General features: G+C 47.3%; 1 protein-coding gene across 2 annotated transcripts in view; it reads right to left on the minus strand.

Annotated features, from left to right (window-relative positions):
- LOC106570138 (protein capicua homolog) overlaps positions 1–12,434 on the minus strand; it is a 35,748-nt gene extending 23,314 nt beyond the window's left edge. For both annotated transcript variants that reach the window (XM_045694664.1, XM_014142175.2), the window contains exons 1-2: positions 12,197–12,434; positions 4,221–8,483 (exon numbers count right to left, since the gene is read on the minus strand). In XM_045694664.1, the coding sequence (XP_045550620.1) occupies positions 4,221–7,956 (3,736 nt within the window). In that variant the 5' untranslated portion in view covers positions 7,957–8,483; positions 12,197–12,434. The remainder of the gene's footprint in view (positions 1–4,220; positions 8,484–12,196) is intronic.
- Positions 12,435–14,094: the final 1,660 nt, after the last annotated feature.

Genomic DNA, 14,094 nt, shown 5'->3' on the forward strand with positions numbered 1-14,094 from the left:
TACACCTCTATATACCAACCTCTAAACACCTCTATATACTAACCCCATACACCTCTATATACTAACCCCATACACTCCTATATACTAACCCCTATACACCTCTATATACTAACCTCTATACACCTCTATATACTAACCCCATACACCTCTATATACTAACCTCTATACACCTCTATATACTAACCCCTATACACCTCTATATACTAACCCCTATACACCTCTATATACTAACCTCTATACACCTCTATATACTAACCCCATACACCTCTATATACTAACCTCTATACACCTCTATATACTAACCCCTATACACCTCTTTATACTAACCCCTATACTCCCCTATATACTAACCCCTATACACCTCTATATACTAACCTCTATACACCTCTATATACTAACCCCTATACACCCCTATATACTAACCCCTATACACCTCTATATACTAACCTCTATACACCTCTATATACTAACCCCTATACACCTCTTTATACTAACCCCTATAGACCTCTATATACTAACCCATACATCTCTATATACTAACCCCTATACACCCCTATATACTAACCTCTATACACCTCTATATACTAACCCCTATACACCTCTATATACTAACCCCTATACACCCCTATATACTAACCCCTATACACCTCTATATACTAACCCCTATACACCTCTATATACTAACCCCTATACACCCCTATATACTAACCCCTATACACCTCTATATACTAACCCCTATACACCTCTATATACTAACCCCTATACACCTCTATATACTAACCTCTATACACCTCTATATACTAACCCCATACACCTCTATATACTAACCTCTATACACCTCTATATACTAACCCCTATACACCTCTTTATACTAACCCATATACACCTCTATATACTAACCCCTATACACCCCTATATACTAACCCCTATACACCTCTATATACTAACCTCTATACACCTCTATATACTAACCCCTATACACCTCTATATACTAACCCCTATAGACCTCTATATACTAACCTCTATACACCTCTATATACTAACCCCATACACCTCTATATACTAACCTCTATACACCTCTATATACTAACCCCTATACACCTCCTTATACTAACCCCTATACACCTCTATATACTAACCTCTATACACCTCTATATACTAACCCCATACACCTCTATATACTAACCCCATACACCTCTATATACTAACCCCTATACACCCCTATATACTAACCCCTATACACCTCTATATACTAACCCCATACATCTCTATATACTAACCCCTATACACCCCTATATACTAACCCCTATACACCTCTATATACTAACCCCTATACACCTCTATATACTAACCCCTATACACCCCTATATACTAACCCCATACACCTCTATATACTAACCCCTATACACCCCTATATACTAACCCCTATACACCTCTATATACTAACCTCTATACACCTCTATATACTAACCCCTATACACCACTATATACTAACCCCTATACACCTCTATATACTAACCTATATACACCTCTTTATACTAACCCCTATACACCTCTTTATACTAACCCCTATACACCTCTATATACTAACCCCATACATCTCTATCTACTAACCCCTATACACCCCTATATACTAACCCCTATACACCTCTTTATACTAACCCCTATACACTAACCCCTATACACTAACCCCTATACACCTCTATATACTAACCCCTATACACCTATATATACTAACCCCTATACACCCCTATATACTAACCCCTATACACCCCTATATACTAACCCCTATACACCTCTATATACTAACCCCTATACACCTCTATATACTAACCACTATACACCCCTATACACTAACCCCTATACACTCCTATATACTAACCCCTATACACCTCTATATACTAACCCCTATACACCTCTATATACTAACCCCTATACACTAACCCCTATACACCGCTATATACTAACCCCTATACACCCCTATACACTAACCCCTATACACCTCTTTATACTAACCCCTATACACCTCTATATACTAACCCCTATACACCCAAATACACCCCTATATACTAACCCCATACACCTCTATATACTAACCCCTATACACCCCTATATACTGACCCCTATACACTCCTATATACTAACCCCTATACACCCCTATATACTAACCCCTATACACCCCATATACTAACCCCTATATACTAACCCCTATACACCTCTATATACTAACCCCTATACACCTCTATATACTAACACCTATACACCTCTATATACTAACCCCTATACACCCCTATATACTAACCCCTATACACCCCTATATACTAACCCCTATACACCTCTATATACTAACACCTATACACCCCTATATACTAACCCCTATACACCCCTATATACTAACCCCTATATACTAACACCTATATACTAACTAGCGGCCGACCGATTAATCGGCATGGCCGATTAATAGGTGCCGATTTCAAGTTTTCATAACAATCGGTAATCTGCATTTTCCAATGCCAATTATGGCCGAGTACATTGCAACCCATGAGGAGACTGCGTGGCATGCTGACCACCTGTTATGCGAGTGCAGCATCAAAAGGACCTTGTGGCTGCAAGAAGCCAAGGTAAGTTGCTTGCTAGCATTAAACTTATCTTATAAAAAACAATCAATCTTAACATAATCACTAGTTAACTTCACATGGTTGATGATATTACTAGTTTAATTAGCCTGTCCTGCGTTGCATATAATCAATGCAGTGCCTCTTAATTTATCATCGAATCACAGCCTACTTCAACCTCGCCAAACGGGTGATGATTTAACAAAAGCGCATTCACGAAAAAAGCACAATCGTTGCACAAATGTACCTAACCATAAACATCAATGCCTTTCTTAAAATCAATACACAAGTATATATTTTTAAACCTGCATATTTAGTTAAAAGAAATTCATGTTAGCAGGCAATATTAACTAGGGAAATTGTGTCACTTCTCTTGCGTTCTGTGCAAGTAGAGTCAGAGTAAATGCAGCAGTTTGGGCCGCCTGGCTCGTTGTGAACTGTGTGAAGACCATTTCTTCCTAACAAAAACCGTAATTAATTTGCCAGAATTTTACATAATTATGACATAACATTGAAAGTTTTGCAATGTAACAGCAATATTTAGACTTAGGGTTGCCACCCGTTCACTGAAAGAATAAACGTTTTGTTTTCTAAATGATAGTTTTCGGATTTGACCATATTAATGACCTATGGCTGGTATTTCTGTGTGTTTATTATATTATAATTAAGTCTATGATTTGATATTTGATAGAGCAGTCTGACTAAGCGGTGGTAGGCAGCAGCAGGCTCGTAAGCATTCATTCAAACAGCACTTTACTGCGTTTGCCAGCAGCTCTTAGCAATGCTTGAGGCACAGCGCTGTTTATGACTTCAAGCCTATCAACTCCTGAGATAAGGCTGGCAATACTATAGTGCCTATAAGAATATCCAATAGTCAAAGGTATATGAAATACAAACGGTATAGAGAGAAATAGTCGACGCGTCATAATTCCTATAATAACTACAACCTAAAACTTCTTACCTGGGAATATTGAAGATTCATGTTAAAAGGAACCACCAGCTTTCATATGTTCTCATGTTCTGAGCAAGGAACTTAAACGTTAGCTTTTTTACATGGCACATATTGCACTTTTACTTTCTTCTCCAACACTGTGTTTTTGTATTATTTAAACCAAATTGAACATGTTTCATTATTTATTTGAGACAAAATTTATTTTATTTATGTATTATATTAAGATAAAATAAAAGCGTTCATTGTTCATTCAGTATTGTTGTAAATGTCATTATTACAAATATATAAATATATACAGTATCTCACAAAAGTGAGTACACCCCTCACATTTTTGTAAATATTTGAGTATATCTTTTCATGTGACAACACTGAAGAAATGACACTTTGCTACAATGTAAAGTAGTGAGTGTACAGCTTGTATAACAGTGTAAATTTGCTGTCCCCTCAAAATAACTCAACACACAGCCATTAATGTCTAAACCGCTGGCAACAAAAGTGAGTACAACCCTAAGTGAAAATCTTTTGTCATACCTGAGGTATACGGTCTGATATACCACGGCTGTCAGCCAATCAGCATTCAGGGCTCGAACCACCCAGTTTATAAACCCCTTTATATTAACTCCTATATACCCCTATAATGATTGTGGTGTTACCTGTCCCGGGCCGTCCCATGATGATGTCCTTGCGGGGTGCAGGTTGAGGGGACTCGGCTGGTAGGATTAGGGGCAGCAGGGCAGTGGGCGAGGGGTGGCAGGCTACCGGCTGGGGCAGTGTCCCTCCAATGCCGTCCTGATGCCCTCCGGACTTCCTCTCCCACTCCCTACCGCCTGATCCAGAGCTGGAGAGGGCGGAGCCAGTAGAGGACATGGAGGCGGAGCCACCACTGGGGGCTGGGCTGGAGTGGACAGGGCGTCCTGTGACGGCTGGAGTCAGGGACTGGGTGGAGGTTACAAGGACCAGGGTGGAGGCGGGGTTTCGCATGAGGACCGCTCCATTGGTGGGGCGCCGTTGATGGGCACGGGTGCTTGGAGGCCGGTGGCAAGGTGCAGGGGCTGGCTGTGGTCTCTGGAGGAGCAGCCCCCTCCTCCCCTCCTCCCTAAGGGTCCCTCTGTAAACTTGGCCAGGGGGGACGTCGGGGTTCCTAACGATGACGGGGGAGTCTCGCAGGGGCACGATGCGGCGGGGGCTGGGGTCCTGGGGCAGTGGGGAGGGAGGGGTGGGGGACACCAGCATGGGTGGAGGGGTGGAGGCGGCGGAGGACGGGGGGCGGCTGGTGGCGCTCCGGGGCCGGGGGAAGGAGAGCGAGGAGGGGGTGGTGGGCTGGCTCTGAGGGGAGAGCACCCTGAAGGTGGCTGGCCGGAGGCCTATAGTCTCCCCTAGTTGCTGGTCGGGGAGGGGCAGGGGCGGAGGAAGGGCATCCAGTTTCCGCTTGCTGGGGCTCATGGGCACGGTGAAGGTGAGGTTGGTCTGGAACGTGGGTACGATGCCCGACAGGTGGCGCTCCGAGCCCGGCGTGCTCATCTTAGTGCCGCTCAGATGGCGGTGGCGGCGAGGGGTGAGAGAAGGCGGGGCCGTGATGGGGCTGAAGGTGGCCGGGCGGAAGCTGAGGAGCGGGGTTGGCGAGGGCGACGGCGTGGGCGAGAAGGGCGACTGGTTGGAGATGGGAGAGTAGGAGGGCGTGCCCGAGCGGGAGCTGCCCAGAGACACCATTATGGTGGCCGCCTCGCACTCATCAAAGTCGAAGTGTGATAGGTCCTGGGGCAGGAACGAGGGCAGGACCATGCGGGGGCGTGAATCACCTCCCCTACTGCTCGCTTCGCTGCTGTCTCGCGACGTGTTGTCCCAGTCGAACTCCGAACTGGTCCGGCCGCCGCCCAGCCTCAGGTCTGACGGGGTTAGGGTGCCCGTACTGCTGGCCCCGCCACGGTCTCTGCCCCCTCCGCTGGCCTCCATCTCTTTAGTTCTCATGGAGAGATGACGCGAGCAGTAGCCTCTTCTCTGGGACTCCTTAGAGCAGCCCTCTCTGGAGCACAGCCTCCTCCACTGCTTGCCGTTGAACTTCTTGCGGATGCCCGTGGGGGTACACACCACGTCGCCCTTCTTGTACTTCTGCTGGGCTGCTGTGAGAGGGGTGCGGGAGCGCGACGAGGACGCCGAACCTGAGCCTCCACCCCCTCCAGGTGCACCGTGGGAGTTGGCGTTTGACGAGGGTGGCTTATCCAAGGAGCCGCGGGAGGACGAGGAGGGCAGAGGAGGGAGCTGAGGGGTGGCGATGACGGCCGCCCCCGCTGCCAGGGCTCCCGACTCCAAGCCCATTAGCACCGTGGGGGAGGCAGGAGGGTGGGGGTTGAGGGCCAGGTGGGGGCCCACCAGTGGGGTGCCTCCGAGGCCCCGTACCACGGACAGGTGGGGGCTGAGGTAGCCCGGGGGCGGCTTGGAGAGTATGTGCCTGTGCTGGGACACCGTCAGGGCCTTGGCCGCCCCTCCCGTCGCCCCCATGGGCACCATGCTGAAGTGGGACACCTCTATGTCCTCCTCGGGGGTCAGGGGCATGAAGTGGTGGTGCTGCTTGGCCCTCTCTCGGTTATCTCTCTCTTGTTTCCTCTGGAGCTCCCGCTCTCTCTCCACCAGGTCCTTCTCTCGCTCCCAGTCTCTTCCGGACACCAGACTCAGCACCGAGGCGGGGGTGACGGGGGAGCTGACAGTGGAGGAAGACGAGGAGGCGGGGGCCGTTCCAGGGTATGAAAGCCTCCCCAACACGGACCCAGCCACAGCTGCGCTGAGCCCCATCCCATGGCTGATGAAACACAGCTCCTGCTCCACTTCTATTTCGTCCCTGTCCTCTCTCTCTCTCTCCCTCTCTCTCCCCCTCTCAGCGGCAGCATTGCCCTCCTCTCGCCCCCCTCCGGAGGGTCCAAGGTCCAGGTCCCAGGGGGGCACCAGCAGGCGGAGGCTCTGACGGGACACCCACACAGCCGTAGGAGTGCCCACCCTGCCATCCCCCTCCTCATCCCCTGGGGGCGCTCTGTCCTCTAACAACACTCTATAGGGGTAGGACACAGCCGGGTGGGAGTCCACCTGGGTGACCAGGCCCTCTCGGTACCACTGGCGCTGGGCTTCTGTGGTGCCGCCGTCCTCATTGCCTCCGAAGGGCACGCACACAGGGGTGCCAATGGGCACGGCCTGGGAGCCGGGCGGCGGGGCGTCCATGATGATGTCCACGGGCCCCTGGGGGCCCTCGCGGAACGGGTAGCAGTACAGCTCCTTCTCGCCGTTCAGCTGCACCTCCAAGCTGCCGTGCTCGCCGCTCACCCGCCGCACCACGCCCGCTCGGAACACTGAGTCCATACTCTCCCTCCCCCCTCCCCTTCCGTTCTCCTCTTCCCCCTTCCCAGTCCTCCTCCGAGCCTGCCTGGCTAGCACCCGCTGGTTCTTTAGACCTTTGGCCAGGGCGTCGGCTAGCGCGTCCGACAGGCTCTGTGGGGTTGGAGTGCGTGGGGTGCTACGTTGCACCAGGTCCAGTGTGTGTGCTTCGGTGTTGGGGTTGGTGTGGGGAAAGTCGGGGCGGCGTGGCTCGCTCACGTCAGGGTCGTGTTCGCTGGCTGTGTCTGTAGAGGAGCAGCGGACAGGGCTGGGGGAGATTTCTCTGCCTCCCTCTGGGCCTCTCCTGTCTCTGTCTCCTGTGGGAGGGGGTCCAGGTGTGTTGTCCCTGTCCTGTGGTGGAGCTATAATGGTAATGTAGTCCTCCACTGGTCTCCTGGTCTGACTGTTGATGTCAGTGAGCGAACCACCCTCACTCGCCGTCGACCCGGGCCCCGAAGATACGCCCGAAGACTGACTACCGGTGTTACTGCCACAGTGAGCACTACTGCTGTTCAGTGGGGGCGTGCCGGGGTTGCCGTGGTATCCGTGGTTGCTGGCGGCAGCAGCTGCAGCAGCACAGTGCTCAGAGGTGTACTTCTTCTTGGGGACGCGGGCCTTGAAGGTGGCCGTCTTCCGGTTGGACGAGGGGTTGGGGCTGTTGGCGGCGCTGGCGGCGCTGCTGCTGCTGTCTGTGCTGTGGGCGCTCAATGACTTGACGCACCCCGGGCGGGAGTCCTCCGACTTCCCAGGGAGGGACCCTGCTGCTGCGGCCGCTGTCTCTGGGAGCCGGGGCCCCTCTCTGTGGACCTCCCTCTCTGGCGTGGCCCTAGCCGTAAGCGTCACCGACTCATCCTGAGAAGACTCTGAGTGAGATGAGGTTTGGGGTGAGGTCTGACTTTTGGGGGATCGGTCTCTGTTCTCGTCCGAGTCTCTTTTCTCCCCACTGTCCACCGCCCCCCGTCTCTTCCCACCTTTGGCCCGGGTCGACGGGGGCGAGCGCCTTCCTTGCTTTTTAATCGGCTTCATCTCTGCATTGGCGTTTCCTTTACGATTTACAGTGGCTTATTTTTCCAGAGAACAGATTCTCAGTTCCTCTCTCCTCCCTCTACTTCCCTGCTCTTCCAGCCCCTCTCGCTCTCCTCCCTCTACTTCCCTGCTCTTCCAGCCCCTCTTGCTCTCCTCCCTCTACTTCCCTGCTCTTCCAGCTCCTCTCGCTCTCCTCCCTCTACTTCCCTGCTCTTCCAGCTCCTCTCGCTCTCCTCCCTCTACTTCCCTGCTCTTCCAGCCCCTCTTGCTCTCCTCCCTCTACTTCCCTGCTCTTCCAGCTCCTCTCGCTCTCCTCCCTCTACTTCCCTGCTCTTCCAGCCCCTCTCGCTCTCCTCCCTCTACTTCCCTGCTCTTCCAGCTCCTCTCGCTCTCCTCCCTCTACTTCCCTGCTCTTCCAGCTCCTCTCGCTCTCCTCCCTCTACTTCCCTGCTCTTCCAGCTCCTCTCTTTCTCATCCCGCCCTTTCCTCTTTCTGTGTCTCCAGCTCTTTCCACCTTATTCCAGACCCTGAAACACAGCAGAACATAAAGAGGACTGGATTATTCATGTGTTAAATGCATTGTGACATTATAAAAAGCCCATTCACCGGACAATGGCTGAGGTGGGGTGAAGTGGCTGTCAAAGTAAAACGGCCCATTTTTTCGAAATAATTTCAAATATAGGCCTATTCTATAAAACTGTATTTTTTTGTCCTTGGTAATACATTCATTATTGAATAATATATCACCCAACATAAGAAGTAATGGGTATTACTAATTTATTACAAAACATTAGGAACACCTGCTCTTTCCATGACATAGACTGACCAGGTGAACCCAGGTGAAAGCTATGATCCCTTATTGAAGTCACTTGTTAAATCCACTTCAATCAGATCTCCCGAGTGGCGCAGCGGTCTAAGGCACTGCATCTCAGTGCTACAGGCATCAATACAGACCCTGGTTCGATCCCGGGCTGTATCACAACCGGTTGTGATTGGGAGTCCCATAGAGCGGCGCACAATTGGCCCTGCGTTGTCCGGATTAGGGGAGGGTTTGGCCGGGTTAGGGGAGGGTTTGGCCGGGTTAGGGGAGGGTTTGGCCGGGTTAGGGGAGGGTTTGGCCGGGGTAGGCCATCATTGTAAAATAAGAATTTGTTCTTTACTGACTTGCCTATTTAAATAAAGGTTAAATAAATAATCTGTGTATATTAAGGGAAGGAGACAGGTTAAAGAAGGATTTTAAAGCCTTGAGACAATTTAAACAATGATGTGTATGTGTGCCATTCAGAGGGTGAACAGGCAAGACAAAGAATATAAGTGCCTTTGAACAGGGTATTGTGGTAGGTGCCAGGCACACCGGTTTGAGTGTGTAACGAACTGCAACGCTACTGGGTTTCCCTTGTGTATCAAGAATGGTCCACCGCCCAAAGGACATCCAGCCAACTGTGGGAAGTATTGGAGTCAACATGGGCCAGCATCCCAGTGGAACACTTTTGACACTTTGTAGAGTCCATGCCCGACGAATTGAGGCGATTCTGAGGGCAAAAGGGGGTGCAACTCAATATTAAGAAGGTGTTCCTAATGTTTTGTATACTCAGTGTACAATGCGTACATTCCATAATGTAGCCTATATTACATAGAATTATACACTGTGTGAATCCAAATTAAACCATAATGAACCAATCTTATATAACGTGTAAAGTAATATAACAATATAGCATAGCAGAATAGCGGCAGGCACATTTGGAAGTGCTCGTCCAGACAAGTCTGCACCCACACACACACACACACTCACACACACACACGCGCTGGTTTCTTGGCTAAGGCAGTGGAGGTGGGGGAATTCCTTCTTGTTCACTCGCATTTCTCTCATTCTCTCTCTCTTACTCAGGCGTTCTTTCCCCCTCTCTCTCTCACTCGTTCTCGGTGGTGACCTTTATCTATTTCGTAGCCGAACCAATCCGCCCCTACAATCCACACTTCCTGTCATGGACCATTACCTAACTTCCTGCTACTTTTTTACCCTGTCTCTTTAGCCCTCTCTTTCTCCTTAGATTTCATACCAACCACTCATTTAGAGGCATTTGTCACTGCCAGGGTAAACATCCATGTTGTTGAATGCTGACCTATGTGGATAAAAGAAACTATCTGAAAACCAACAGTTTTGCTTTGGGTTTTCCTTTTGAAACAGGCAGCGTCAAGTGTTGTAGGCCTATCTTTCTTACATTATGGGTTGTTTTTTCCAGTACACAGTTCCCATCAGCCTCAGTTTCAGACAACACCGCAAAGTGATTCAACAAAAAGCCTGATCATCTTTTTGTACACGACCAAATAAAAACATCAAAGTCTAGACCAAATTATTTTGCAGAGTACGACTTTTGCTTTAATCACATGGAGTTTAATGCTACATGTCATGGTATGTTTGAGACATATACAACATGTCTGGGACAAATTATGATATTTATTGAATATTAGGTTGTTACAATGTCATGTACGTCAAGTAATTTAATACATTCAGCTCGACAGAACTCCCAAGGCATCTACTTGTAATAAGAAACTACAGACCTGTATTGTTGTGACCACACAACATGTAAACTGCTGTTTGATAATACACACAGTTACAACCCAGTATCTGTCTTATGCAAATTCTATTCAGGAGACTTGAGATTGCATTCAAAGAACTGTCATCGTAAAATAATTTGTTGCCTCGCTTTTTTCAAGTTGGAAGTGTGCACATTGTTTACTCAATAGTGCATTATGCACACCAGCAAGTATGTGGGTGTGTCATAATGATAACAACTTCGAGAGAAGGCACAACCGCATTTCCATTCTAAATGTATGAGCCTTATCCATTTGTCAATATTGCGTTCATGTTCAATCTTGTGTTGATTCAATGTTCAATAAATGTTGCCATATCAACGCCGTATAAACCTAGCACTGCCATTTGTCACCATTGGAGAACTTGTTGTAATGTCCTATTAGAGCATTATGAAAATCCATATTAGCATAACATCCCATTGGGCACAGACGTCAAATTCAACGTCTGTTCCACGTTGGGTTCAACATCATTTCATTGAAATGACGAGAAAGCAACATTCATTTAACCAGTGTGTGCCCAGTGGGATGAATTTACATCTCGACAGCTTCGATGCATAAATATAGAACTATAAAACTATGATAACTGTTGGAGAATATGGACCTATAGTGCAACTACCGGCTAATGTACAAATGTCACGTACTTAAAGTAGACTTAGGCTGAATTTAGATTAAGAAAAAAATAAAAAAATAAAATACAACCCTAAACTGAAGTACTGTAAAATGCAAACGATTGCAGGAATGTGGTCACTGTTAGTTTTGCTGAGTAGTACCGTGCGGTGTATGTGTGAAGCACTCTTATTGGTCCTAGTGCTTTGTGATTACTATCAGTTTACTACACAACAGGGCCGTGAAGTCCAGTGACGCAGGCCAAACAACACAAGGCCGCTTGGAAAAATCTTCTTCTTGCGACATTTACACGTGAAGTTAAAAATGTAAAGGCCCATTCTTCCGATATACGGTGTTGTGGAACGAATCGCAATGGGGTGTTACAAACAGACAGTAAGTAGGCTTAGTTCAATCAAACAATATGTCATTACATCGCGCGACAGAAACCAAAGTAATTGTGTTGTAAATTCACTCGTGTGACAATTGCTGTAAAATGTTGACGATACTGGATGCAACTTAGTGACACATTTCCCGACGTGTGCAAACTGCAACATTGTAAATTAAGTTACAATAAAAAGTAACAATTGTGGACACAACGTACAAACGAGGCCCACAAGCCCAGACGAAGGACAGATGGAAATATACATTTGTATGACGAATAGTAGCCCATGGAGAGATAATAAGGCTAAAAACTCTTATGTTGGTGATTCAGACGACTTCAAGGTTTTGCATTCAATCGCAACGGAAGAAAAACACTTCTAGGAAGTCTCACTCTTATAATGGCAGTTATGGCGTTTAATATTTTCTGGGAGAAAAGTTTTAGGCTGACAATCCACCCGTACCGCTCCCTTTTCAATGAAGTGTGCCATCCAATCCTCTCTTTGCTTCTCTCCACGGTGTATTATAAACAAGGACAATTAAATTTCATTAGTAGTTACAAAGGGTGCTTACTATAGACAACGTCTACAACGTAGCATCTCGATAAAGCAAAACAGGCTACTGCAGTGCTGCAGAAGAAAGATTTGTAGGTTTTACTCACCACAAAATTATTTTCAATGCAGATATTTATCGAGTCAGTATCAAAATTGATAGTTGGCCAAAAGTCGGAAATCCAGGGTTGACAATTAACGGACTGTCATATTATCTTTCGTCTGTAAAGCAACTTAAAGGAGGTAAAACTACTGCTCGGTACATTCTACACTACAATCGCAAAATGGTGAATGAAGCCCATAGCCTTGACAACTAGTCCATGTAGCCAATCAGAGGACACATATGAGTACAGTAGCCAGTAGATTTCATGAATCCAAGGAGCTACATGGCAGAGTCTAAATTTGATTGACACCGTGTTTAGTCGAATCGTGCTGTTGGAAAACACCAAACAGCTGTTTAGGACAGGGCTGCGGCATCCAATAGTTCTTTAGGGGAGGTCTGCTGACAGGGAGTAGGCGGGCGAATGGAAGAAAAAGAACTCCTCACCAATCTACAAACGCATACAGCGGCGCTGACAGCGGAGGTAATGGTCCTATAAAAATGGTACTTTGGGATTTGATGTTCTTGAACGCTCGCTTTTGCAGTTGTGGTAATGTAAGGACATCTGCTGCAAAATTATATTTAACCTGTAGTTTAACCTGTACATGGCGAGTATAAAAGAGGAAGCAAATGAAGTTCAACCAGCAACTAAATGGGGAGGGTAAAGTTAATGGGATAGAAAAAGTTTAGAGCTGTTTATTTGCGCTGATCGATGCGCTTAAGCAAGTAACATAGAAAACCTAGACATTATGAATGTCCATTTCTGTTATTTATTTCGAATACAAGTATTTGTATCTATTGTTATTTTTTAGGTGGAAACTTTTGATATTTCTTCTCCTGTACATTAGCCAGTCTGGCCAACCACTGCGCTATATAGACTATCGTTGACGTCAGCCCGCGCTTTGTCCCGCCTCCCTATCAAACCTGATAGACTTTAAAGCTAACGTCACCAAATCAATCTACGATTGGCCAAATGATAGAGGGTCTCTAGGCCAATGACCAAGTACTGTGATGAGGTCATAATGCTTGTTGCCATCAGCTGAGCCAAACAGGAAGGGTCCAGAGTAAATTTGACTAAACCTAAGGATTACTGATCCTAAAGGAATTACCCATACATTTTCCTCTATAGGCAATCCTCAATTAAACATTTCACAATGTTGACATGTATCCTGTTTGTATGGATTGGTTTGTAGCAGTGCACCACACTGTGCATTGTCAGCATGCATGTACAAATGGTGAGCGGACTGGTCTTGGTCAACACTATAGTTCTGCTTTCTGTGGCATTGCAGTGTGTTTGTCACACATGTACCATGTAGTTATAACATGCTAGGGCGTTACGGATCCTTTGCGTGTGGAAGTAAACACATACATAGACACACACACACACACACACACGCATGCATGTGTAACAGTGTAGGTTCCGTCCCTCTCTTCGCCCCAACCTGGGCTCGAACCAGGGACCCTTGCACACATCAACAACTGACACCCCACGAAGCATCGTTACCCATCGCGCCACAAAAGCCGCGGCCCTTGCAACGCAAGGGGCAACCCTACTTCAAGTCTCAGAGCGAGTGACGTCACCGATTGAAACGCTATTAGCGCGCACCACCGCTAACTAACTAGCCATTTCACATCGGTTACACATGCAGAACACACACACACGGATATGCAAGCCTGTTCCACACCCGAATGGGTAGAGCACTGCAGTCTCTCAGCAGTCTGCTTTCATTCACCCCATCGACGCATCATCAGAAATGTAAGACAACAGAATATGAGAGAAGTAACTTCGAGAAATGATTTCGTAAACCAATGATATAGACATAGAAAGTTTGAGAGATGCAAACACCATACAGAATTTCTCGTTTTTGAAAGGGCTTGTTGAGTAATCCCTAACATTTTATTTAAAGC

This window comes from Salmo salar, chromosome ssa14 (genome assembly GCF_905237065.1).
Source record: "Salmo salar chromosome ssa14, Ssal_v3.1, whole genome shotgun sequence".
Classification (NCBI taxonomy): domain Eukaryota; kingdom Metazoa; phylum Chordata; class Actinopteri; order Salmoniformes; family Salmonidae; genus Salmo; species Salmo salar.